Source organism: Equus quagga, chromosome 6 (assembly GCF_021613505.1).
Source record: "Equus quagga isolate Etosha38 chromosome 6, UCLA_HA_Equagga_1.0, whole genome shotgun sequence".
Taxonomy (NCBI): Eukaryota; Metazoa; Chordata; class Mammalia; order Perissodactyla; family Equidae; genus Equus; species Equus quagga.
This window is the reverse complement of record NC_060272.1, coordinates 115,749,238-115,777,010: the sequence shown is the minus strand read 5'-3', so window position 1 is coordinate 115,777,010 and position 27,773 is coordinate 115,749,238. Positions and strand designations below refer to the sequence as shown.

Sequence of the window (27,773 nt, the reverse complement as noted above, 5' to 3'; positions counted from 1 at the left end):
GCAGCTGCTGCCTCCACACCACCTGGTTCAATCAACTGCATCTCTGCTCTCTCCATCAGGTGGGAAAGGATTTCTCTTCACCGTGGCTGACCTTCAGGCTGGAGTTGTTCGCTACCATCATGATGACAGCGACTCCACGAAAGACTTTGTGGTCTTCAGGATATTCGATGGCCATCACAGCATCCGCCATAAGTTTCCCATCAACATCTTGCCCAAAGACGATAGTCCCCCATTCCTCATAACCAACGTTGTGATTGAACTGGAGGAGGGGCAGACCATACTGATCCAGGGTTCCATGCTGAGAGCTTCAGACATGGACTCCAGTGATGACTACATCTTCTTTAACATCACAAAACCCCCGCAGGCTGGAGAGATCATGAAGAAGCCAGGGCCAGGACTGATAGGTAATTCTGGGCAGTTAAGGTTGTTTGAGTTAGAATTTGTACAAACATGGAAATCAAGTTTATGAGGCAATATACTATTATTATTCCCATTTTGTGTATGGGAAGCCTGAGACTTAGAGAAGTTTAATTGATCTATCCAAGATTGTGCATCTGGAAACTTCCAGAACTGGGCCTCAAGGTAACAATTACACTATGAAAAAGTAAGTCTGCCAAGCAAGGTGATAGAACAAATAAGTTTGAAGAGAGATATTTGGCCTATTCTAGATTATTGATAAAGTAATTTCATGAATAACAGTCATTTACCTTTTGTTAGAATAATTTCATAACTACATCTTAAAGTAGTCAAGAGTGACAAAATAGGGATCAAGTAGTTAATGTTACTTAAGATCACGTTTCTTAAAAATATTTTTAATGCTAATTTTTCTACATATTTTAAGGCAGGTGTAGCAATGTTAGTTTTTCTGTTTTATTATTTATAAACTTTGATAAAAAGCATTTAATGAAGATTCCTTGGATATATACAGCATACTAGGCAGAGAAGGCTTTTGGAGATAAGTCCAATATCTTTACACCCCAACACTTGGCAGATTGTTACAAAATTCTGTGGTATTTTGTGGACCCCATAGGTTATCCTGTTCCTGGCTTTCTGCAGAAAGATCTGTTTAATGGCATCATTTACTATCGTCACTTTGGTGGAGAAATCTTTGAAGATTCTTTTGAATTTGTCCTGTGGGACAGCCATGAACCTCCAAATCTCTCAGTGCCACAGGTAAGAGGCCATCTCTGAACGCTTTCCCAAAGTCTTGTCCACAGATATCAGTTCTGGGAGGTGTTATTAGAAACTACATGAAAACAGGTCTCAAGGTTCCAAGTTTAAGAAGCAGCAGATTAAGCAAAATTAAGTTAATTTCTTTGCAACATGGCTTTTCTACCATTTACTTTTCTGAAGAGTTTTTTCAATTTACATGGACGCAGTGTTTCCAAGGTTATTTACCAATGGGGCCCTTTTACACAGAACACCTCGCAAAATTTTCTGGCTTCATAACACTCAAGAAAACACCGATATTTTATGTGTAGTGATTAAACTATAGGCTCTGGAATTTGACTGCCTATGTTTCTCTCCTGTCCTTGCTACTAACTGATTGACCCATGCCTCAGTTTCCTCATCTGTAAAGCAAGTAACAATACAACTTCCTTATAGAGTGATTGTGAAGGTAAGTGAGATAATACATATAAAGTACTGAGAACTTTCTGGCACATGGTAAGTGCTCAATAAATAAATTAGCTATTATTTATTGTTGCTTTTGAAGAACTAAGTGTTTTACCACCTCAAGGATATCATTTAAGTATATAGAATGCAGAAATGGGTTTAAGGAGACATTCTCGTATAGAAAGTAGAGAAAATGGAGTTAGCATAGGGTCTGGACAACTATAAAAGGGTAGATTCCTTGCAAGGAGAGGGTGTTTGGTGGTAGAGGTAGAAAAAAGACAGCTGAAAGTACGTGATCACCTACTATACATAGTTCTGTTTGCTAGGCATTTTATACCTATTATCTTGGAAGGTAGCATATGTAGGGATCTAAGCAAATCTTGAACTGGTTCTAGAATGACTACTTAAATCATGTGTCCTTGTTGGTTTTGAGACTCACAATGTCATAGTCACTCACATTAGCCAGTGCACAGATTGTTGAGCTATTCACCTATTTGCTAAGATGAAGGTAACAAATGGGGGTGATCAGGAAGAGTGATGTCAGAGAGCCCATAAACTGAAGAAAGTCAGTGATCTCTGTTAAGAGGGAAAGGAGAATGAATGAGAAAATTCCCAATTCATCTGCTTAGCGAATGACCAACAACTCCTTTGTAAACAACAGCCCCCTCTTCTTATTTAATGTGTTATATGCCATTTCTAGATTACATTTTTGCTTGCGATCTTAGTTGATTTGATAATCTAAAATGATAACTATTAGCAGAATTTATTTCTAAATCTTCTGTTGTATCTATTCAAACTAAGCTATGTTTCTGACTAGAATACCCTATCACTTTTAGCAGACTATGTGGCTTTCTAAAAATAGACTTTATGCCACTGGCCCGGTGGCGTAGTAGTTAAGTTTGAACATTCTGCTTCGGTGGCCCAGACTTTACAGGTTCAGATCCCGGGTGCAGACTTACACACTGCTCATCAAGCCATGCTGTGGCAGTGTCCCACATACAAAGTAAAGGAAGATTGGCACAGAGGTTAGCTCAGAGACCATCTTCCTCAAGCAAAAAGAGGAAGATTGGCAACAGGTGTTAGCTCAAGGCCTGATCAAAAAAAAAAAAAAGAATAGAAAGCTCAGGACTTCTTTTTCCTCTTCTGCTATTATATATTTTACAGATAGTATTTATATTTATATTATAATTTATAAATCAAATATAGTGTCAGATCCCTCTGTAATAAGGACCATGGTAATGAAAACGTTATTGAAACAGAATTATTTCTAAATTTTGGCAAATAAGTCAGACTGAACTCTGTAGATCCAGTTATAAATTTATTCCTTATGAAGGATATGTTTCTAAAGAAGTCATAATCACATCTCTGCTTTCCTCTTCTTAATCTACGTGGTGAGAGAGAGAGAGAGAATCAATAAATTTTCTCTGTCTTTGTGTACCACCTATTCTTTAGGTCCTAAATGTTCTCCAGCTCAGCCTTGTGTACCTGCCTCTCTACCTGACGTCTCTACATGTATGTCTTCCCAGCATGTTAAACTCACCATGTCCATAAGACATTCAGTATATTCCCCCAAAACTTGCATGAAACCACGGTAACTAGAATCTCTGAAGTCATCTCTAACTCCTTTCTCTCTCTAATGTCTGCATAACCAGTCATTCAGCGAGTCTTACTGAATCTACTTGATAAATTACTCTCATCTATCCCTACTTCCCCACCCCACTGCCATTGCGTTAGTTCCAACCTTCATCTTTTCAGGACTAGATTATCCTCAGAATCCTTCACATGGTCTCTTAAGAATCAAAGAGGTCAGTCACATCCTTGTAATTGAGAACAAGTGAAATCCATTGATACAGTAGCAGTGTGTTTAGTAGAATTCATCTAGCATCCATTTTTTTCCAATTCTCCCTCTTCTGATTTGTGGAAGCTTTAGCTTAGTTCTACTCTGGACTATGGACCTCCTCTCAGCTACGACTCCACCTGCTCCAGGAATCCTTCTTTGATGCCTCCATCCCACAACTCCCCAGGCTGGGTCAGCTAGTTCTTTTATATGATCCAATATCAAATCACTATAATGTGAGGCCATTATTTGTTTTATTGGATCAGTTGTGACCTCATTGATGGTAGGAATCCTGACTTATTCATCTCTGTATCTTCAGATCTTGGTATCTGAGTCAGAGTAGAACCTCAAGAACTGTTTGCTGGTCCCAAAATTGAAACTAGGAGGAAATAAGAAGACTGAAACATTTGGTAGGAGCTGGGGAGGGCGTGAGATGGGGTGGTAACTAGTGTAAAGCTTTATTCAGAGTTTCCAGGAACTAGTGTGTGCATAACAACCAAACAAGTATTTTGTGTATATGTATGTGTTTTTTGGTTGCAAAACGCTGATATCATCAATAAAACTCCAGCTTTTAAGGGACTTAAGTAATCATCTGCTCTATTTGATGATCACATCTTTAATTTGGACTAGTATCTAGTCATGTCCCACAAATAAAAATGTATTTAAAGTATTCAACAAAACCTGTAGCTTTCAACTATTTAACTAAGAATCCAGATAAGATGGTTACTTGATGGGAGTTTTTGTGATCAGAAGGTTCCATGGTGACTGAAGATTAAACTCAGGCACCGTTTAGTCCATACTGTTAAAACACTTTTTTTCATAGAGGCGGAAACCAAGGATCTGCTCAGGTGAGAAACAATGCAATTAAAGCAGGAAGTGACATAAGCAGGGATGTCCCTTGCCTCCTCTCATCCTTTCAAACTGGATGCTCCTACTACGAGATCTACCTACACATCAACAAGGTGTCTACATATCAGCAAGAAACTGCCTCCCTCTTTCTATCTTGGTTGTCACAAGTGTCATCAAATAAAGCCTCACCCATTCGATTTGATTTGAAAAATATTTGCTTCTTTACCCTTCTCCATAGAGGGCTTTATGGACCTTAAGCCTAAAGAGATCTTAAACCAGGAGAGAGTAATATTAGAATTAAAATGAAAGTGCAAAATAAGGATAGAAGAGATAAGCAGAAAGAGGACTAAGAAACAGAGGAAGACAGGAAGCAGATGCCACAAAGCCCTGTGGGTGGAGTAGAAGGGAGTGATGAACTGTCACCAGAGGAGAGAATGGGCACCTGGAGGTGGGCGTTTGTCAGAAGACAGATCGGAAGGTGAGGTGGGCAAAACCAACTTCGGAAGTAGTTCCCGGGGCTGAGAAATTGCACTGGATTATTTCAAAGGAAGAAGCAAGATAAAGAATCAGACAGGAATCAAAGCTCAGGGTAGAGAAAGGATCAAGAACCCAGGCATATAAGAAAGTCAGATGCCAGTCAGCGGAGTATCATATGGTGAGCCCGATTCTGAGGGTCAAGGTCAGGCTTTGCATTTTATATACTGATTTATCACTTTATATTATGATTCCCTACAAATCTGTCCGTGGGTGCTTGTGGCCATAAGCAGACTGGAGGGGTGTATGAGGAGCCAGCAAGCAAGAGCCCAGAGATTGATCTGGGCACTAGTTTTCCGCTGTCTGGGAACAAGTATTCCATAACGTCTTTGTTACAACCAAATTTCACTGCAACTGGACCACTTTATTTCTCTATGGAGTTTGTTAAAATAGGATTTTTCTCACCCACAATAATGTTTAAACATGCATAAATATGTAAGGACACATCAACTTAGGTGATCATAAAGCATGTTGAAAAATGTTCCCACCAAGAATTACTCCAAGAGCATAAAAAAGCATGCTTGTACATTCTTTTCACAGAAAGAACACACTGGAGAATAAATTAGCATGGAAAATGGTCTCTTTGAAGGCACAATAACTATTGTTTCCTTATTAAATCCAGTTTTTCAATTAAGTGGAGCCTCAATGATCCACACTCTGGCTGGGAGGTCCCATAGAGAATTGCTGAACTTTGTAGATTAGCAAAAAACTATAATTGGAAAAAAAATTGTGACACAGACTGCAGGAAACTGGAGAAATGACTGTCATTGTGTTTCTTTATTTTGATAACTGGCTTTAGTTTTTAATTATTGGAATACTTCAAAATGGAGTAGTAAATATGCCATACGCTTTTGTAAAAGTAGTGAAGGATGGAAACAGGGAATTAATTTATTGAGCACCCACTGCCAGGTGCTCACTGTGCTATTAGCTATCTCGTTTGATCCGGACAATGCTTCTCTATAATAGCCGTTGTTATTATTCCCAATGTACAGAGAGAAAAACTGAGCCCCAAAGGGTTAAATGATTTGCCCCAGGGAGCACAGCTTGTAAGTGGCTGAGCTGATGTTCCAGTCTTTCCTATCTCCTAGCAAAAGCTTAACCATGTTTTAGTTTTTGCTTAGTATGTCAATTTAAAAAGGAACCTCCGGGCTGGCTCCATGGCCGAGTGGTTAAGTTCGCGAACTGCACTTCAGTGGCCCAGGGTTTCACTGTTTTGGATTCTGGGCGTGGACATGGCACCGCTCGTTAGGCCACGCTGAGGCGGCATCCCACGTGCCACAACTAGAAGGATCCATAACTAAAATATACAACTATGTACTGGGGGGATTTGGGGAGAAAAAGCAGAAAAAAATGAAAAATAGAAAACAAAGGAAGATTGGCACAAGTTGTTAGCTCAGGTGCCAATCTTTAAACAAAAAAACCCAACTCATTTCCTTTAAAAAAATAAAAATAAAAAGGAATCTCTTCATTTTCAAATTGAGTGTTGTGAACACCCTTATTGTAGACAAACTGGCTTTGCTGATCTGTGCTTCAGTGACAGTATTAAAACAATTAAAAGCAGAGTAAGTACTCTCATGCATCAGGCTGTGCAAAGACTCATCATGCCAAGCAAATGTACCATTTCAAGAGAGAGGTAATAATTGCCTTCTTGTTACCAATCATGGATTATTGTAAAAAAAACAAACAAATGTGATGATAAAAGCTGTTTGACAAAGCCTCCTTGCCCTCTTGCATGAATCAAATCTATGAATGTGGTTTTAAAAATTCTTAAAATCACAAACAGGGCATGTAGATTCATTCATTTAGCAAACACTGATGAAGTGCCTCCTACCTACAAAATACCATGCCAGAAGTTATGGAGCTACAGAGATGAACATATTTATTGAGCACCTACCAATTCGAGACATTTTATCTACATAGTGATATTTGATCCTCTAACAACTCTGTGAGGTTGTTGGTATCATGCTTAACTTACAAAGAAGAAAATTGACACGCCCAAGAGTTGAGTGAGTTGCTCAAGATCAATAACTATGAAGTGGTATACTCAAGACTTTGTTCACTGCAAATTCCATGTGGTTTGTACTGTACTGTGATCCTCTTCCTGTGGAGCTGTCAGTCTAGGAGAGACTGACATGTAAACTACTAACTAATAATACAAGACAATGTGAAGGGATAAGAAAAATTCAGGAACAATTAGTTCCAATTGAGAAATTTGGGAAAGTTTTAAGAAGAGACTTCTCTCAGGTTGCTGGAGAAAGCATTCCTGATTGAAGAAACAACATGATCCAAAGCACAGAGGCATGCTTGAGGACTGGGGCCAGGTCTGTGGTGTGCAACTGGTGTGCTGGAGTAATGCTGAAAGGTAGTAAAAGACGAAAAGTTGAAAAGTAGAGTGTGTCTAAACTGTGGAGGGTCTTGGATGCCATGCTAAGGAGTTTGAATTCCATTCCTCCTGGGTGGGTGTTTAAGATTCTTGAGGAGGTGAATAACCTGATTTGACTTGTATTTCTTTGAAGATAGCACTAGAGGTCTGAAAAGTCTAGATTAGCTATTGGAGTTATGGCTATCAGAAAGCTGTTGCAATAATGGAAGGAAGAAATTATGAGAGCTGGAGCTAGGCCAGTAACAGTGGGAATGACAGCTGGGGTGGGAGTGGGCTGTGGTCGCTGTATAGGATACTTTATAAGTAGAAACTCTGGCAGTTGGTGATGTGTTGTATGTGAGTGGAAAAGGAGGAACCAAAAGTTATGTCAAGGTTTCTAGGATCGATGACTGAAAAGAGGGAGGTTGGGAAAGCACAGGTGGAGGGAGATAGAGAAATAAAATCAGGCACATATTTTGTGTTTTATTTGCCAATTCTATAGTGCTCATGACTTCATTAACTGTAATTGTGGTAATTACATTCTTAAGATATAAAATGGATGGAGAATGTTCCATTTTTTGGCTCACATTCTTCATAGCTCCTGAATTATTTTGAATATCCTGAATTATTATATTTTGAATGTCCTGAATTATCCTGAATTATTTATATACAAGTCAAATATAAACGACAGTTTTAGAAAAATCATTGTAACTGTGATGAGGTGATTGTGGGGTGTTTTCTTTGGTGCCTTTTTGGTATTTCAAATTAGTGGTATAGAAATTTCTTTCCAGGTGGTGACAATCCATATCACTCCAGTGGATGACCAGCTTCCAAAAGAAGCTCCCGGAGTTTCTCGGCATTTGGTTGTCAAGGAAACTGAGGTGGCCTACATAACTAAGAAACATCTACATTTCATAGATATGGAATCATACGACAGGGAGTTGCTCTACACAATAACAATGCCTCCGTTTTTCTCCTTCAGCCACAGGTATCTCTATGAAAGTCATCGCCTGAGCTATTCATTACAGCTAGTGATCTAGGACTGAGTCGAAAGTGTCAATGTATAATATTGTGGTTCAATTGCTTTGTTGATCACTCCATCATTTACTGTAATCTCAAATCTATCTCATCCCTCCCTTCAAAACCTGAAGCTTGTAGTGTCTTCAGCTTAGGGAGGCTTAAAACAGTCTTTCATTCCATTTTCTAAAGAGATTGAGTCTTCATAACATTATTTTTAGATATTGCAGATCACGAAATGGTCACATTCTATGATCTCAATCCAGAAAAGTGGCACGAATGTACCTTAGGCCCATGTCATATACATGGTAGTGAGTAAACATTTTTAGGTTGAGAATAACGATTCCCGTTCTTCATGCCAAAGCAGAAACTTTACATAGTTTTTGAAGTCATGATGAGCACGGCATTGATGATACTGGGCTAAAGGCTAGAACCCCCAACATAAAGAAGGAAAATAAATATGCAACATTTGATTTCTTCCTGTGATGAACTCTTTGAGCTTTAGAAAATTTGGTTATGGGCTATTCGATTTAATTTTTCTTACTTGGAAAATTAGCTGATGTGTTCTTCTGTATTTCTCTTTAGACACTCGGATGCTGGGAAATTATTCATGGTAGACAGCATACCAAAGCTAACCAAGAATCCTGCAGCCCCGGGGCTGAGGTCGTTCACTCAGGTATGATGCTATGCTGAAATGTTGACACAAATGATCGAGGCATCCTCTGAGGATGTATGGCACCCCTAGTGCTGCACTCGAGAATACTGCCTTTTGACATCTGTCACAAGCATCAAATGCTTGATGTCTATATTCTCTCTGCTTGCACATTTCTGTTAAGCATGCGACATCTATTTGAAAATGCTTGGTCAAGCTGGATATGATTTCAAAATCTTATTATAATTCAGCACAGCCTTTTGCATTGATTTGCCAGCAGCAGGGCTCTCACTTAGGGACCTGGGGCATATGTTTTTATTCCACCAAATTCAGTTCACCCAGTATCCTACTGTATTAGTTTCCTGGGGCTGCCATAGCAAAGTACCACATATTGGGCAGCTTAAAACAACGGAGGTTTATTGTCTCACAGTTCTGGGGGTTAGAAGTCTGAAATCAAGGTGTCAGCAAGGCCACACTCCTCTGAAACCCTGTAGGGGAATCCTTCCTTGCCTCTTCCTAGCTTCTAGTGGTTTGCTGGCAATCTTTGACAGTCCTTGGCTTGTGGAGGCATCGCTCCCATCTCTGCCTCTGTCATCCTGTGGCCATCTTCTCCCCTTGTGTCTCTCTCCTCTTATTATAAGGATACAAAGGGCCCACCCCACTCCAATATGAACTCACCTTAACTTAACTAGTTATATCTGTAACAACCCTATTCCCAAATGAAATCACATTTTGAGGTACTTGGGGTTAGGACTTCAACCTTTCTTTTCAAGGGGGACACAATTCAACCCATAACATCTACTACCTTCCAAATACTTTATCCACCCTTCCCCTACTCCTGAACTCTACTCTGAAGATCTCACAGGGGTCACAATGGTGGTGAAGAGTGCTTAGGCAGCAGCCACCTCTGTGGTTTAGAGCTGATTATGACTAATCTCACTGTAGTTAGAGATTGTAAATGAGTATGTCAACCCCATGTGCTAAGTACTATTATTTTATTATTTTATTCATTTTATAGATAAGGAAATAGAGGCCTAGCACGTTTAAGTAGCTTAACCATTATCATACAGCTACTTCATGGTGGAACTGGATTGCAATTCAAATCTTCTATCTTTATAGAGTTGATGGGTTTCAAGCACTTCACATATTTACTTAATTTCTTTGTTCTTTTCCCTCCTGTTTTTAAAACATGTGATTTATAAAATAGAGCTTATTAGAATCTTCAAATTAATGATGGCAGCTTTTTTTTTTTAAAGATTTTATTTTTTCCTTTTTCTCCCCAAAGCCCCCCGGTACATAGTTGTGTATTCTTCGTTGTGGGTTCTTCTAGTTGTGGCATGTGGGACGCTGCCTCAGCGTGGTCTGATGAGCAGTGCCATGTCCGCGCCCAGGATTCGAACTAACGAAACACTGGGCCGCGTGCAGCGGAGCGCGCGAACTTAACCACTCGGCCACGGGGCCGGCCCCGATGATGGCAGCTTTTACAATGTTTGATATCCTTTAAGACAATGGTTCTCTTGGACCTAGATCTCTGAGACTCCCTGCTCCTCACAGATTGGCTCCCACATGTCCATCTCTATTTGCTTTGCAGCATGCTGTGAATTATATGAAAGTGGCCTACATGCCACCCATGCAGGATATAGGCCCCCATCTACAACGTGTCCAGTTTGCATTTTCCGTCAGTAACCAGCATGGCGGCACTTTGCACGGGATCTGCTTTAACATCACGATTCTTCCAGTGGACAATCAAGTTCCTGAGGTCGGTACAATGTTTGATATGAAGGAGGAAAAGGACAGAGGACCCAAGGAAAGACTTTAAGACTTACTGGAAAAGCTAACTGTTCTTTAGGCTATTTTAAAGAACTTTCTTATTTTCCAGCTGTAGTTTAGGAAAAAAGCGCGGGGCAGGTAGTCCTTCACTTCCCAGGGGATTTCCTATCTAAAAGGTGAGGTTTTCCAGTTGCTGAATTTGGCATTATTTTCAAAGCTTTGTCAAAATCTCTTTCCTTTCCTTTCCTTTCTGCTGAGTTTCACGTGTTGATCAGGGGAAAGGGATTAAATTATGGGTCTCTTAGCAACCAGAAGAGCTTATTCGCTCTCACCACAGGCCAGCTATGCTGCTGTGTAATCTAAAGAAGCTCTTTAATTTTCCAAATGAATTAAGATGGGCCCTTCCTTCCTAGCCTGTCTCACTCCCCAATGTTTATGTTAAGCTTTCAAGCACTGGAGTCTCTCATTAAAACTGAGCCATAAGGGCCATGCTACCTGTGTATCTTATCTGCGAGGCTGGGGTTCTTATTGTGGGTTTGTTCCCCCCCCCCCCCCCCCCCCCCCCCACTGGAGTGCTAGACTTAATTGGGTTGGCTATTCCTAGGCTCATTTTTTTCCCTTAAAAGTGGAAAGACAATATAGGATTACCCATTCATTAGGAACCAGAGGGGACTAGAACCTATGCATGTTTCATCCCTAAGGAAAGAGGTCAGCTTCCCAGCTGCCTACCTGGAAGACAGCCAGCAAAGCACTGACATTCTCTTTCCTGCTCGCTCCTCACCATCTCTACGCCTGCCCAAGGTTGTGGGGCCGAGGTCTCCCCTTGAGGGACCAAGGGGCTTACCCTACTCACAGAGCTGCTCTGATGGGTCTAAACATCATTTTTAAATCATGAGTTGCCAACACTTACACATTAGGAGGTTTCATATGAAGTCTGGGTTTCTGGCTTCTCTTGAAAATCTGGAAGCTCTGACAACACTGAGCTCACTTAGCCCCGCCAGCAGTTGGAGAGGGCATGCTCTCCAGTCACCAAAGTCACTATCCAACTCACCACACGTTCACAGCCCTGGCCTGACCCCTCGGGCCTCTGAACTTGCAATTTTTAGAAGAAGATGCACCAGAGAGCTCGCACAAAAGAACCTAAACTATATTTTTTGACTCCTTCAATCAGATCACATTCCCTGTGGAGAAAATTAATCAAATTCCTGTTAATTTGATTAGATTTCACTCAGACCATCATTTTCTAGGTATGAGATACAGGTCCTGAGATAACCCAGAATCTAAGGAAGTTAAACATTTTTCTAGAACAATCATGGAGAAATAGTCTTTTATGCAAAGCAGTCCAAGGCTCTTGCTAGAGAAGGATGATCTGGGGAAAAAAACTAAAAAGGGTGAAGCAAACAATTACCTCCATCGTTTGAAGGTAGTTGGGAGCAGTGGTGAGGACTTGGGGCTCAAGTGGCTTAGTGACTGCTGTCTTTTCTTCTACAGTGTATAAAACAAATGAAATAGTACCTTAGAGAACCTAGAATATTAGAAATAAAATTAAAAAGAGTAGCTTCAGTGAAAACAGTCACAGAAGTGATTCCATGATGTGAATACCCACAGATAGCTGGGCTGAGTGGTAACCGCTAAGAGATCTCGACACCAAGCTAACCTGAAGTCCCAGAAACCTAAGCACTGGGTATGGGCAGAAAAGTTGATGATTAATGAGTGGGGGCGAATTAGCCTTATGCTTCAACTTTTTGAAAATTTCCCTAAAATACCTATACACTTAAAAATCATCTAATGGAGCACAGTATGTTCCTTGAAACATTAGCGTCTTGGGATATTAAATGACACAACTCAGGAAAAAATGAGGCTGGCAGACATGAACCATGTTTCAAAGATAGTACTCCTCTTTGAATAAGAGTTCCCTTTCTTTCTTTCTCCTACAAACAGTGAAAATGTACATTTGGCAAAATGAGTGTAAGGCACCGAGAAGGATGGGGGTGGAGGTGGTTTTGGGAGAGAAGGCTCTTGCTTTTGTTTTCCTTTGCTGGTGGAAGCAGCTTCTTAAAGTATAGAAGGCAACTGTCTCTGGGGTGTGGGTCTCATAATTTCCACCATCCAGGGGGTGCTTCTGGGACATCCGTGGATGCTCCTGGCAGCTGTGCCCTGGTGGGTGGGAGGCTGGAGCAGGGCTTTGAGTGGAGGCGGTGACTTCTTCTTGCTCACCTCCCTTTCCTCTGCCCATTCCTTGTCCCCTGCGTTTTACCAGCTCTTTCTTCAGGGAAATTTCTCCTTTCTGGGAGCAGCGGCTCTCCGAGGAGAGTAGCTGCCTCCTTGGAGAATGCTGTGTCTCCCTATTGGCAGGTGCTCAGCCTAGGCCATCTGTGGGCGGCCCTCAGAGCCCATCACTTGGTATCTGATGCTTTAGCTTCTGTGGAGTGAAACAAATTTGGGGAAATGGTAGGTTAAACAAAGTTAACAGGTTTCCCTACTTAAGGACCTCAGAGCGTTGATCACCCTTATGTGCCTTAAACATCTCCAAGGTGGAGATATTGTATGTACCTGTTTTCTAGACTTATTTGACCGTGGAACACTTCTTGCCAGCTCCCAATATGGTGATAAAATATCCCAAGCCCTCCAACTTGCATTTTACTTACAAATGATCTATTAGTTGAATATTGAGTTTTTCCATTATAGAAAATCATCTTCATGGCTTTAATATTTAAGTCTAATGTTTGAGTAAATCTATTTCTTATGGAATATTCAGTTTTCGATCTTCAATTTCCCTGCTCTGCTTTCATCTCTAAAATACTCATGACTACTGATGCTTGAAATCTCCAATCAGTTTCTTGGGGGCTGGCCCCGGGGCTGATCGGTTAAGTTCGCGAGCTCCGCTTTGGCAGCCCAGGGTGTCGCCGGTTCGCATCCTGGGCGCAGACATGGCACCGCTCATTAGGCCATGTTGAGGCGGCATCCCACGTTCCATAGCTAGAAGGACCCACAAATAAAATATACAACTATGTACTTGGGGGATTTGGGGAGAAAAATCAGGAAAAAAAAAAGAAGATTGGCAACAGTTGTTAGCTCAGGTGCCAATCTTAAAAAAAATTTCTCAAGTCTTTAGGAATTTTGAGGGTGAAAAAAGAGATGGATTCTTTTCTCTAGGGGAGTTTGATATAGGTTTTGTTCATTTTGTAGATTAAGGTACGTGTGTGGAGTCATGGTGGGTATGGACATGATGATGAAAGTGATTATTTTCTCAATTTAGCACTACAGATAATAACCAATTGGAGTGCTGTTTCTGCTCTTCAGCCTCTGAGATAAATGAAATGTAGGTACTTTTGGGTTCATAGATCTGCCTGCTTCTTTGTGTGCATCAATGTTTAGAATCAGAAACATTTAGGAAAAATATTTCTCAGCCAAGATGTCTTATGACGCTATCCCCTTTACCACATTTGGGAAAAATTAATTGATGAGTGGAGATGGCACTGAAAGTTTTTGCTTGATTTAATGAGCTCTGTCTTCAGGGACACCTCATGGAACAAGGCTTTGAATGTTTCCTTCCTTATTTCTAGGTATTTACCAACCCTCTGAGAGTGGCTGAGGGAGGTCAATGCATCGTCAGCACAGAGCACATTCTGGTTTCTGATGTGGACACCCAACTGGACAGTATCTACCTCTCCCTGCAGAGACCCCTTCCACATGGAAGGGTGGAGCTGAACGGATTTCCTCTAAACACAGGGGGCACATTTTCTTGGGGAGACCTCCATACCTTAAAAGTTAGGTTAGAACATTTCCTGGCTTTTTTTCTTTACCTGCTTTGGCTCCTATTTGGATCAATTGTGAGGCCAAGTAAGAGAAAGAAGTTTGTCCACTTCTTTCAGGGGTACCAATGTGCCACTTAATACTTTCAAGGGTCAGTTGAAAATTAGAAGTGACAAATTTTTCTGGACATTTTCTTTCCTTCTGGCTTGCTGTACCAGTGGGAATGCCTTTATGGATATTTGAAGAACAAAAGAGATGGATTATTTTCTCAATTTTAATATTCTCCATGAATATTAAATTTGCTGCAGTTGCACTTATCACAAGAGGTAGAAGTCAAACTAGATGAATATAGACTGAAATAATCTGGAAAGCTAATCTACATAATTGAACTTGGCTTTAAGAAAAGCCAATTGCATAACCCTGGGAACTCTGGGATAGAATTCAGTTGACTGATGTCTTTAGTGTAATGTTTTCTTCCATTCTACTGGCGTGGGGATTTGCAAGCAAAACAGTAGGCGGGGTAGGTGGCGATGGAGTTCTACTTGGCTCTCCGACAGTCTGCCTCATGGTCCCACAATCGTTTTCCTCTCCATAAGGTCTTACATTTCTTTCACCTAATGCAGTTCCATAAGAAACTTTTCTACAAAATCTAGTAAAACAACTTCTCTGACAAACCATGCAAGCTGCTCAAAAGCAGTGGTCAGGTAGACAGATAGATTGGTTAGTTTCTTACTTACAAGTTTAAGTTATAAATGGGAATTTGGGCCCTTTCGATAAAGTATAGTAGAAGGTATTAGGCATCAAATGCTTAGGTCCATACTTGACTAGGAAGCTGACTGGGAAGTAAGCTTTGTGCACAGAAGATCAGTTTAATCCAACAGTTTAGTTACACTTGCTTTACAGTCTCCAGTATCTTGACCTCTTTTCACTACTCACTCCTATCCTCATTAAAATTTCCTTTTTTACTGCAAGATCTCAGCTCTTAGCTAAATGTTAGAAAGAGCTCTGTTTAGATAATTCTTACTAAGTAGTGAATGATGGATAGAAAAGGAAAAAGCACCAATATTTGCTAGCACGTATAGTTCAAGCATTCTGCTAGAGACTTGCAATTATGTTTTTTCATTTAATCTTCACAGAAATCAAGCCTGACATGGTAGATGGTGCTAGTCTCATATTATAGCTGAAGAAACTGAGGGCAAACTCAGCTAGTATGTGGGGGAGTCAGGTTTTGAAAGAAGTTCTGTTTGGCTCCACAGCCATGTCTTTGGATGTGTACTCTTAGACTCACTTGGCCCTTCTACAGGTACTAGCATGGTAAGTAGTATTAACACAATATCACATATCAATCTATTTTTGATAAAAAATATCAGGGGGCGTGACAAAACAAAGCCTAGGAGGCAGCATGTGGGAAGGATACTAGGGGCGGGAGGCGGACTTTCTCCACCATTGAAATGGAATCCCAACCTGAGTACCCTGCCATATGGATGAGACTAGTTCTAAGTAAAATACCTTTTAGTGCTGGATTTTTTTCATATGTAAATAACATACATGTTCAAAATACTATACAACTTTTAATGCAACTTTTACTTTCAATTCCTGGGATTTATTTCCATTCCTCAGTGTCTTGAACAGATCATCGATAAGCTAAACATTTGGCTCAATTCAACTCAATGATTATTTAGAACTCACCACTTATCACTGCAGTGGGCTGGAGAGTCAATGGAAAGTCTAGAATTAGACAATTCCTTCAGGAAACTTCCCTGAGAATTAAAGGAAATAGAGCTAAGACTTGACCAAGCAAAAACTCTTTTTAAGTCTGGGAGAGATTCGAGAATCTTTATAGGTTGAGAGGAAGAGAACTAGTAAATGAAAACGGAAAAATGGCAGGAGAGAGGCAATAAATAATTTATAGATCAAAGTTTTAGAGAAGAGCTGAGTAGATCCAGAGTACAGGCAGAAAGATTAACCTTGAAAGCGGGGGAGGAAGGAGAATCATCAAAATCCACACAGTGCCCCACTTGTAGTTTTTTTTTTGAGGAATGTTGACCCTGAGCTAAACTCCACTACCAATCCTCCTCTTTTTTGCTGAGGAAGATTGGTCCTGAGCTAACATCCGTGCTCATCTTCCTCTACCTTACCTGTGGGACGCATGCCACAGCATGGCTTGATACGCGATGCGTAGCTCTGTGCCCAGGATCCCAACTGGCGAACCCCTGGCTGCCAAAGCAGAGCGGTCAAACTTAACCACTGCACCACTGGGCCAGCCCCAACACAGTGCCCCACTTTTACCTGTCTACTGCCCGGTGTCAGTATCCCCCTGGCCCTGGCCACGGTTTTTTGTGAGTAGCAGAGCTATTCTTACTACTTCCCATTGTCACAGTGGCAACTTCAAGGACTGCTTTTTGATTTGGAGACAATTGTGAACGCATATAACACATTTTCCCAGGGTGGAGTAATTTTACTTTCAGGGATACCTAAGTAGTTAAATACGTCACGTCATGATTATGCTGTGTTTTATTATCTATGTATTTATTGAACACATGGCCGAAGGCATGGAAGAGCTCTTGTGTCAGGCATCTCAACCTACTCTCACAGTGGCCTAGAGAGACGAGTGACAAATATCATCCCCACAGGTATCAGCATGATGGATCTGAGGTACTTCAGGATGACATACACTTGGAGGTCACAGATGGCACGAATTCAGCAGAATTTGTTCTCCACGTTGAGGTGGGTAGAGAGCTTCCTCCCTGGTTCATATAGAAATAAAGCATCTGGTTTGGAAGCCTCTTGGAGTCCCTGGTAGAACTTGAAACACAAGGACTCCAGAGTATGAGGATGCCTGCTTACGTCTTTGAATGTCTCGGGACAGGCAATAAAGGGCAAAGCTGTACGGGTGAAATGGGTATGCTGTTTTCTCTCTCTAAGCCATTTCAAGAACTACTCTGATCTCAAACTCAGATGAGTAAATAACTTAAAAAGCAATTGGTTCCATGTATAAATTATTTCTAATATTTTTGGGCTGTAATACTCAGAAATATTTATTTAGCAGCTGGGCCGGTTGGGCTAGCATCACTGGGGTTCTCCCTGTTGTGTGGAAGAAGCGTGTCCATATGTGCGTGGTGCCCCCTTGTGAATTCCTGTACCGTATGCCCCCAGCCAGAGGTCTGTTTGAGATGACTATTTTTGCCTTGTGACAAATGAAGAAGCATCTGCACATAAAGGCTGAGTGCATGCCCAAAGGTCTGATGGGAACCCTGGAGTTTCTCTGTTGAATAACCACCCACGTCCACAAGCACAGCTCAGAGAATTTTTCAGGTATTTGTAGTTAGTGACAAAGGAGGGTCTGCAGAAAGACTTAACATGCCCGTGAAAGAGCCACTAATTAGTCTCACAGTTCCAAATTCTGTTTCTGTTTGAATTTTGTCAGACGTTTGTGATATGAAATTATTATTAGTGGTAATAGTAATGTGTTTGTAAGATATTTTGCAATTAGTAATTAATTAAGAATGATCACAGCCATCTCGTGTTTTTAGACAGAGAAGGAATTATCCTCATTTCATAGCTAAGGAAGCTTAGGCCCAAGAAGTTTCAATGACTTGCCTAAAGTCATTAACTTGACTGTGTAGCCGTAGGCTGGCATCTCCACTCTCGGGTACCTCTGGTACTCTCTGGCCAGTATTCTTTCCTCCTCGCCACTGCCATAGTTGTAAATTACCCGGTGATTGTAAGTATTATACTTGCTGGCATTTCCTGAGTACCTATCTGTGTCAGTCATGACACAGAGCCCCTTCCTTCCATTTTCCCACTTAATCCCCATGATGGCTTTTGAGGTCTAGATGATGAGCAGTGTATTTCACCTTCAAAAAGGGAAATTTTCTTTATTGACAGATTTTTACATACAGTAGGCCCTCCCGCCCCCTTACCCACAATTTAGCTTTTGAGGGTTTCAGTTACCCACAGTCAACTGAGGTCCAAAAATATTAAATGGAAAATTCCAGAAATAAACAATTCTTAAGTTTTAAATTGTATGCCATACAGAGTAGTGTGACAAAATCTCATGCCATCTCGCCCAGGATGTGAATCATCCTTTTGTCCAGTGTATCCACACTGTACACACTACCCACACGTTTGCCACTTAGTGGCTGTCTGGGTTTTCAGATTAACTGTCGTGGTATCATAGTGCTTGCATTCGAGTAACCCTTATTTTACTTCATAATGGCCCCAAAGCACAAGAGTAGTGATGCTGGCAGTTTGGATATGCCAGAGAAGCCATAAAGTGCTTCCTTTCAGTGAAAAGGTGAAAGTTCTCAACTTGATAAGGAAAGAAAAAAAATTGTGTGCTGAGGTTGCTAAGATCTACAGGAAGAATGAAGCTTCTATCTGTGAAATTGTGAAGAAGGAAAGAGAAATTCATGCTAGCTTTGCTGTCACACCTCACATATGTGTGTATAGGAAAAAACATCGCATATATAGCGTTTGGTACTATCTGCCGTTTCAGGCACCCGGTGGGGGTCTTGGAACATATCCGCCATGGAAAAGGGAGGGCTTCTGTATAGAGAAAGCTTTTCTGAGTTCCTTTTTTTCCTGAAGAGCAAATTTCAGGGCAAAATATCCCCAACCCTATCTTCCATCCATGACCATCTGCTTCTTAATGACAATAAGCAGTACATTTGAGGAAAACAATCTGTTTATTATTACCTTTTAGACAAAAGGGCATGACTTTTGAAAGCCAATCAGAGGTATAGGGAATTTTGGACAACTAAGTGTGACTTTTTTTAATCCAGGAGGAATGTTTTTAATTCTGTTGCCTTTGAATTTTATTATCCATTTGAAAGCTGAGGCTCTTTTGTGAACTGCTGCAAAATGGTCATCATAAACTTATTGGTGAGCTTCCTCAGACTGAATCAAGAACAATAATAAAGTCTTTAATGAATCCACTCAGAGAACTTGAAGAAAGATATTGCTTCCTAATAAGCCAGTAGAAAATAGAATGTTGTATATGTTTTTGTAATTTACCTTTGATTAAATAATTAAGACTAGGTTTCCATCATTCCATCTTTTTACTCATTAAAGGAAAGTGTCAAGACAATATCAAGCATATTTGTTGTAGAGTTGTTATCCTGTTTAAATAGCAGAGTAATCAGGGCATATATACATAATTACATTCATTCATTCATTTATTCCATAGATATTTAATAAATGTCTTCTTTTTGCTAGGTCCTGGGCTAGGTGCTTGGGGTATGATGATGAACAAGACGATAATGTCCTTGTACTTTTAGAGCTTCAGGCAAGGCATGAAGACAGGCATGAAACAGATTATCACGGAAATAATTGATTAAAATATGGATCTGTTCTACAATTAACAGATGCTAAAAGAGAGTAAACAAGAGAAGTCCGTAAATGAGCCTGAGGTGTCAAGAAGTTTTCCCTGAGGATTCCACATGTAACTTAAAGGAGGAGGTAGCCAAGCAAAGAGCTGAGGGCGGAGCATAGCAGACAGCGGGCAGAGAGACGGTGCGAAGACCTGGGATGTGAGGAACGCAGTGTCTTGGGGTGAAAATAGAGAGGGATCATAAAGATACCCCATCACATGAGATGCGGCCGAAGACATCCTAGGAGAAGCCCTGGGAAGCCGTTGAAGTTTCCTGCAGGCAGTGACTTGATGAAAGCCACATTTTAAAAAGATTACTTTGGCTGACTTGTGGCAGGAAGGAAATTAGGGTTGAGAGTGTTCACAGGCCAGACTTGATAAATAAACGTGCAGCACACACCCCAGGTTGTGGCAGTGAACTCAGGGGGGGAATGTCCTTTATTCCTATTTAGAAGACACGCTTTTTCAAATTTCTACCTCATCTTTGTAAATTCAGAGAGCCAGTGTGATTTCATGTTGCTTTTCTTTCCTTTCTTGGAGCTTTATTTTCATGACAGTGAGAAAAAATGTTTTACCAAGTTGAAAACTGGCATTGATTTGATGGTTATAGAGTTTCAGATTTAACTCAAAATGTTTGAAATGCAGCTGCTGCTTATTGTAAGTCCAGAGAAACTTCCTGGGTGGGAGGAAGTTGAGGGTGGAGGAAAGCTTTGTAATCACCAACTAATTTGAAATATAAATAACTTCGATGTGGTAAATGTAAATGAATCAGACCACAACGACCAGATTTCCTCTAGAATATGTGTGAATTTAATGTAGGAGGATAGGGACTTTGGTGAAGAAGGCATTATATTATATTTATATTTTGTCTGTTTCGAAACAAACGAGAGCTTTGAGTCCCAAACCATAACCGTACTCTCCCATTCCTAACTACAATGTCTCTCGTGTGGGTCATTTCTTGCAAGATGGTTCATATGGGGAAAGTTAAAAGATATGATGGACTCCTTGGCCAAATTCCACGGCTATTGTTTCACATGTTTGCAAGATTGAAAATGCTTGTCATTCTGACTATGAGCTATGGGTTACCAGTTGGGCAATCTGTCATTGCTTTCTTTTTCTTGGAAACGTGTGTTTTTTTCCTGCTTAGGTACTCCCTGTAAATGATGAGCCACCAATCCTAAAGGCGGACCTCACTCCCATGATGCATTGCTCAGAGGGCAATGAGGTGATCATCACCTCTGAATACATTTTTGCTACCGACATAGACAGTGATGATTTGAAACTGATGTTTGTGATCGCTCGAGGACCTCAGCATGGGGTGGTGAGGAGAGCTGGAGTCACAGTGGATAAGTTCTCTCAGGGAGATGTTATCTCAGGGGCTGTGACCTACAAACACACAGGTAAGTGATAGTTTTGTGGCCAGTCCAAGTAAGGGCATGCAAGCAACATGACAGAGTCTTAACTCCACCCCTTGCTGTGGGTTCTGATAATCTAACAATCTTAATGTTTGCTTCCATTAAAAAGCAGCAGCAGCAGCCTGTATCCCAGTTTTCAAGTATGATCACCTTATTTAGAAGTATGATCTCGCTAGAACAATGACTTTCAAAGAGTGGAGAAAGAGCAGATGGTATTGCTGCTCAGTTCTTGATGCTTCCACATAGGCCTTCAATGCACCCTGGGTTGTCCTTATCACTTTTGGTCAATTTGAAGAGGACTTTATTTGACCATCACAGCTTCTGGATTCATAAATCGTAACAGAAATGCCTGTAGTAAGTTCTCTAAAATAATTATATTATTAATTTAAAAAGTTTACTGATCACCAGCTAGCTCCTAAGAAGCAACTGGTCTGCTTTTTAGTTCCTGAAAAGCAATGAGGATGTCTTATGTTTTGTGTACCTTTCCCACAGCACACGACAGTGGTGGACACAGATTGGAGATACAGCGAACGTTTGTATATTAGCATTATGCTTACATTTCTGGCATCACATTATATGGTTACCCAGGTGGCATTTGTTCCCCACGTAAATGTTCAAATAAAGAAAATATTAAAGCAACATCTGATATCTGCAAGGCACTGTGGACCATAAAAGAGTATAATCCAGATCCTGCTGTGAAGGACATTTGATTTAAATGAGTAGACAAAACCCATTCACATGCAGAGATGACAGTATGATACATGCCCATATCAGCGCCCTGGTACATCTTCTGAATTCTGGGTTGAGGACACTTCATCAATAATAATACCATATGCTTCCCCTAACTAACTTTTTATCACACTTGATTATGATTTCCTGTTTACTCATCCATATGCCTCCCTAATCTGTAAATCCCATGAGGGAAGTACGATTGGGTATGTAAGCCAGGTGAGTGGTGCAGAAAATAAGAGCTATCAGAGTTAAATCACTTTCTTATTTCAAGAGACATAGAGAAAGAATACAAGCAGTGTATTCCCACTGGGAAAGAACTCAAGGAGGGAGATTGAGATAGCTAAGGATTAATTCGGAAATGGGAGAAGACATTTTGAAATAATGTTTTTCGTATGTACTTTGGAAGCAATGAGATATTAGGGTACCAGTTGTTTCATGGCCAATTAATCAGTGTGGGGCATTTCAATCACTCTGCCAGACATCTTTTTTCTTTAAATGGTATCTCCTTGTCTTCTCATCTGCGTTTAGTCTTAGGAAAGCATTCAGTGGTTATTTCCTCGTCCTGGGAAGTGTAGTCCACATGTTTGATGTCTCTCAATAGTTCACAACTCCATGCTTTTTTTTGATTTCTCCAAAGGATCTCAAATAGACTGGCAGAAAGGGGATCCAAAGACCAATGATTGTTGTTTTTTTACATAATTTTAACATCTTTGGCAGGCTCGTGCAGCATAGGCGAATTAGGGGTGAGATGAATCTGTCTTCTCTTCCAATGCCTTATTCCAGGTGCAAGACGACATGTATACAGATTTATAAATCTCTTCTAGAGTGATGGCCGTGGAAGGGTGTGTTAACGAATTTTTTTCCGGAAGACCTAGTAGTACTTTGGGGCAAATTATTTCAGATAGATGTGCTTTTGTTATGTTACTAAACTAGAAGAAAAACTGTATTCAAAGGATGGCTTGATAGTTAAATGTTACGTTTTCTTGTAATGTTCGCTCAGTTACTCAATTGGTGGTTATTTAGCACTGTGCTAGGACTGGTATAAAGAAGCACAGTAGAACTGTAGGATCTGAAGTTTCAGTGACTTATGTGGTCCTGCTCTTGGCTTCCAAAATACATTGATTTTTATAGGCCACCCGAGAATAATTTTTTCACCATTATTTTATTTGTTTCTTATGATTATGAAAATAATACATGCTCATTGAAGAAAACTTGGAAAGTATAGAAAAGTATAACGAAGTTTTGAAAAATCACCTTATTTACCCCTCAAAGATAATCACTATTAACATTTCAGTATTACAGCATTTTATTTACTATTTTCTAATCATAATTTTTAACATAGTGGCAGTTATGTTGTATGCACGGCTTTGCAGATTACTTTTTTCATTTAGGTTATCACCTAAAAATGTTTATAATAATATTTATTAAATGTTATAAAGTTATCATAAACATGTTTTAATAATTGAATATTTTATGATATAAAGTACATTACTAATTTGCTATTCTGTCAACATTAAACAAGAAGTCATTCAAAATTTTCCTTTTAAATAACACTATGATTAACAATTCTAAGTATAGATCGTGTCCTTAGACTATATTCCATTTCAAGGTGAGGAATTCTTTCATCCATGTTGTAGCCTTTTTTGTGACTTAATGCTCAGCCTACTTTTCTAGCTCACTCTATAAATGTACCCTATACTTCCATTATATTGAAATTATAGTTACTGAATGTATTATGTTTACCTCTTTTCTTTTGAGCTGTCCTTTCTTCCTAGAATGATTTTCTCATTTCTCTTTTGGATTCCCTCTCCCTATAGGTCCTCTCTCCTACCTCCCAATTCTCTGCCTTATCTACCTGGTAAACTATTCATCCTTTAATGCTTAGTACAAGCCTAGCTAAGCATCTTGAAAGACTTCTCTGACTTTCTCTGGCATATGTGCCCTGCCCCCATACCATTGTCAGCCAATATTCTCACCCTCTTCCACCCTCAGCAGCTTTTACATAATCAGGCTGAGATATATGAATTTTCAATTTAATAGGTAAGAAATGGCTTAATAGTGGCAATTTTATATGGTTCTGCTTGATAGATACATGTATCTGTGATATTATAACCATATTGCATTTCTTTCTCTACCATTAGACTAGGTCAGCACCTGACACGTAGTAGGTCCTTTGTTTTTTGATATTCTTTTGAAACATTTTTGACATTTTCAAAATGTCTTCCTTTTTCTCTGCTAGAGCATGAAGAACACTAATTGTCACCTGGTTAGGCATTAAATATATATGTATCAAGTGAATGATGAATAAATATGCTTTAAGCCAATTTGTTTTTTATATATATGAATAGATGAGAGGGCTTCTTTCTTTTTTACTTTTCCTAAAGTTGAAGGCTGATTGTTTAATTCTAATTCTTTCAACTTCAACTCTAGTTTTTCCAAATAACCCAGTTTTCTCACCCTTTAATCATTTGTTTGCTTAATTATATCATCTCTAGATTTTCCTTGTCTTTTTTAAATAAAGAGAATGATGCCAAGCACAATACTCTGTAGATTTGACCAGCATGTCTTGTGAAAGAGATGAAGCCCCTGATCTTTTGTCTCCTAGTCTCATCAAAACTTCAAACATAATTGCTTCCCTCTTGGGACTTTCAAAGTGATGCATGAGAATTACCAAAATCACATCTACAGGACTTTTCTGTCCCCAGATAGCGAGCACTCCTAGCTCTGTGCTGTTAATTGGTAACCCAGGAACAGATTGTCCTGTTCACTGATAAACCATCTAATCTTCTTCCTCACTTCCTCTCTTCTTCCTGCCTAAGTTGGAGCCATTTTGAAACCCATAGGTGTAAGCGTTAAAGAGTAACAAGAAAGTAAAATGCCACTTCTTTTCCAGGTGCCGTTGCTGTTTTTTTTTTTTTTAACACTTTGGCTATTATATAATGAGAAAAACACTGAAACAAAGGACAAAAATGGGGATTATCTTTGTATTTCACCTATCCAGCTTCTTGTGTCTCTCACAACTGCTATGTGGTTGATGGTTGTTCGTTTAAGGTGGTTAATGCAACGGGGCAGACAATTACCAAAGGGACAAGGGTGACTTCTGTTCTCCCTGAGATTGGTCCTAACACTAAACAATTATGAAGGAAAAAGGAAGCCGTCACTATCTAGTTTCGTGTCTTTCCCTTGTTCGTTTGTGAACTGTCACACCCTTGTTAGCCCCATTTTGCCCCTCCATATGGTGATAGATGGCTGGCAGGGATTTCACCAGAGGCAACAGATGGGCAAGCAGTTTTTGCATTATTTTCATGAGTCTATTTAATTTCATAGTGATAAAATTGAGTTTTACATTTTAGGCACTTAAGTTCCTTTCCTTGCCATTCTATGCTTGTAGAAGAGGTGTGAGTAGGTTTCATCTTGGTATTCTATATTTTTAATAAGTTGTATTTCAGCGATAGCTGTGTCTTCCAGGTGGTGAGATTGGCCTGGTGCCTTGTTTTGACACCATTACATTGGTGGTTTCGGATGGAGGAGCTGGCCCTTTTGTGAATGGCTGTTGCTACAATGGACCTCAGCCATCTGTTCCTGTTCATGACTCCTTTCCAGTGTATGATCTCAACATCACAGTGCATCCAGTGGACAACCAACCACCTTCAGTTGCAATAGGTGACAATGCTTTTTCTGTTAAAGCCCTATTATCTCATCTGCTGTCATTTTCGCGGTTCAGTGAAATAATGAACTTTACTTATAGTCAAAATAGAAAATCACCACACAGAATTGCCTCCAATAATTTCTTCAACACAAATCTGTGGAAAATTCTAAATCCATAAAAGGTTACAGAGCAGAATTTACTTGTTGAAAAATTTAGGTAATTCCGTCTGGAGATAGAATGCAAGTGTGTACGTGAGTGTGTATTTGTTTACGTGTTGGGATGAGGACAATGTCGGAATCCTCAAATTTTCTGGTTTTATTTCACATAGGAAAATATCACTTGCCTGCTGGAGAGAGAGTAATTTACTTTATCCATAATGATTTCTATTAGAACAGAATGAGGATACCAGAGAGACCATTTATATGCGTTTAACCTTATTTGCTGTTTAGAAAGTCATCTCTTCATAGGCATTATGTATATGTCCTGTCTCTCAGAAAAAAAATGCAAGCATATGTATGAATGTTATTATAATTTGCAAACTATCTCCCAAGCAATGTTCTGGAAAGGAAGCATTATCCCTACAGAATAATTAAGCACCAAGGCATGAAAAAAATACTCGTTATGAGTACTTCATAAAAGCTTGCAGGCAATTAACACTCTGACAAACAGAGGTAGCAACTGATCTTGAAGAGTACATAAACCACATTTAGTGGCTTATCATTAAAACCATTTGGCAATTCTTATTTTCATTTGTCACATCTATAGAGACACAAGGGAAATCAGAGTTCCTTGCGGATGCCTAAAGGGCTGTACTGGAGCATTTAGTATTTCTGCCGTCTTTCCATTATTGTCTGACTTGCTTGTGTAAGAAAAAAATGTAGTTCCATAAGTCAAATTAAATTCCACCGAGTACCCCTGAATATTTTCACTGTAAGGAGAGTTATGCCAAAGGAAATGAACATCTCCCAGGGAAGGATATTTGCATATGGGAGGCTTCTCTGAAGTGGAATTTCAATCACTCCCTTTGTCCTCACTGTTCTGATTAGAGGATTTCACACTACATCATAATTGTGTTATTATTTGTACGCAGGTACCATGTTTGTTGTAGATGAGGGGTTCTCAGCAGCCCTAACCGTTAACCATTTGTCGGCCACTGACCCTGACACTGCAGCAGATGACTTGGAATTTGTTTTGGTTTCTCCTCCCCAGTTTGGCTACCTTGAAAACATGCTCCCTTCTGCAGGTTTTGAAAAAAGCAATATGGGCATAAGTATAGGTAAGTCACTGTTTGAAGCGCAGCGATAACTCGCCTGTGCTTCTGGATCTGGTTGGCCAGATCCTGCTTCATAACTGGGTAAGGACTGCAAAAATGTTCAAAACACCATAGACAGTTAAGGAACTGCTATTATTATTGCTGATACTTTTGAATACTATGGTGTTTCACTTGAAGTTTTTTATTTTGGGATTCCCCGTGTGTATGAGTTTACTCCAAAATAAATGAAAATTTCCCCTATGAAAATAATAATTATGAAAATGAATAATTTCTGGGGATCTAATGTACAGCATGGTGACTATATTATACTGTCTACTTGAAAACTGCTTTGAGAGTAGAGCTTTAATTTTCTCGCCATAATAACAAAATGGTAATTATGCGAAGGATGTGTTAACTCACCTTATTGTGGTAAATATTTCGCAATATATGCATGTATCAAATCACCACATTGTACACTTTAAACTTACACAATGCTATATGTCAATTCTATCTCCCTAAACCTGGGCAGGGGGAGGAAAGATTAGTTGTATTAAAGGTTACACAATTTATCCTGTGACTAAATGCACAACACAGCATCTTTCTCTTTTGCTTTATTTAAGGCAATGTCCAAATACCTAAACAGCAGATCAGTTAATTCCACCCAATTCAGTCAGTTGCTTGACATACGTGTCAAGTAGGCAGATGATTGATTGACTCTTGTTTTGCCTTTATATGAAAGAGATGGTCTCTGTCTTATTCAAGCATGACAAGAACTGCTCATCCAGAAGTGGTTTTAATCAAAGGAAGGTCTCACTGACGTTCATTCCAAGTATACGAAGAATGGTCATGAAGTCCCTACACATCCTGGTTAGCAGTTATTGCCCTTCTGTTCTCCATGCAAATTTTAATCCTTCCTTAGGATTTATGGATATCTGTTTTTATGCTGATGGTTGACAGTCATTA

The 27,773-nt window shown here is 39.8% G+C and overlaps 1 protein-coding gene across 3 annotated transcripts in view; it reads left to right on the top strand.

Annotated features, from left to right (window-relative positions):
• FREM1 (FRAS1 related extracellular matrix 1) overlaps nt 1–27,773 on the top strand; it is a 145,797-nt gene that overhangs the window by 48,902 nt on the left and 69,122 nt on the right. For 2 of the 3 annotated variants that reach the window (XM_046664860.1, XM_046664861.1), the window contains exons 9-18: nt 60–404; nt 1,031–1,173; nt 7,988–8,184; nt 8,799–8,889; nt 10,457–10,624; nt 14,202–14,410; nt 17,025–17,118; nt 20,910–21,162; nt 25,378–25,572; nt 26,649–26,834. In XM_046664860.1, the coding sequence (XP_046520816.1) occupies nt 60–404; nt 1,031–1,173; nt 7,988–8,184; nt 8,799–8,889; nt 10,457–10,624; nt 14,202–14,410; nt 17,025–17,118; nt 20,910–21,162; nt 25,378–25,572; nt 26,649–26,834 (1,881 nt within the window). The remainder of the gene's footprint in view (nt 1–59; nt 405–1,030; nt 1,174–7,987; nt 8,185–8,798; nt 8,890–10,456; nt 10,625–14,201; nt 14,411–17,024; nt 17,119–20,909; nt 21,163–25,377; nt 25,573–26,648; nt 26,835–27,773) is intronic. The other variant, XM_046664862.1, reaches the window with a different exon arrangement.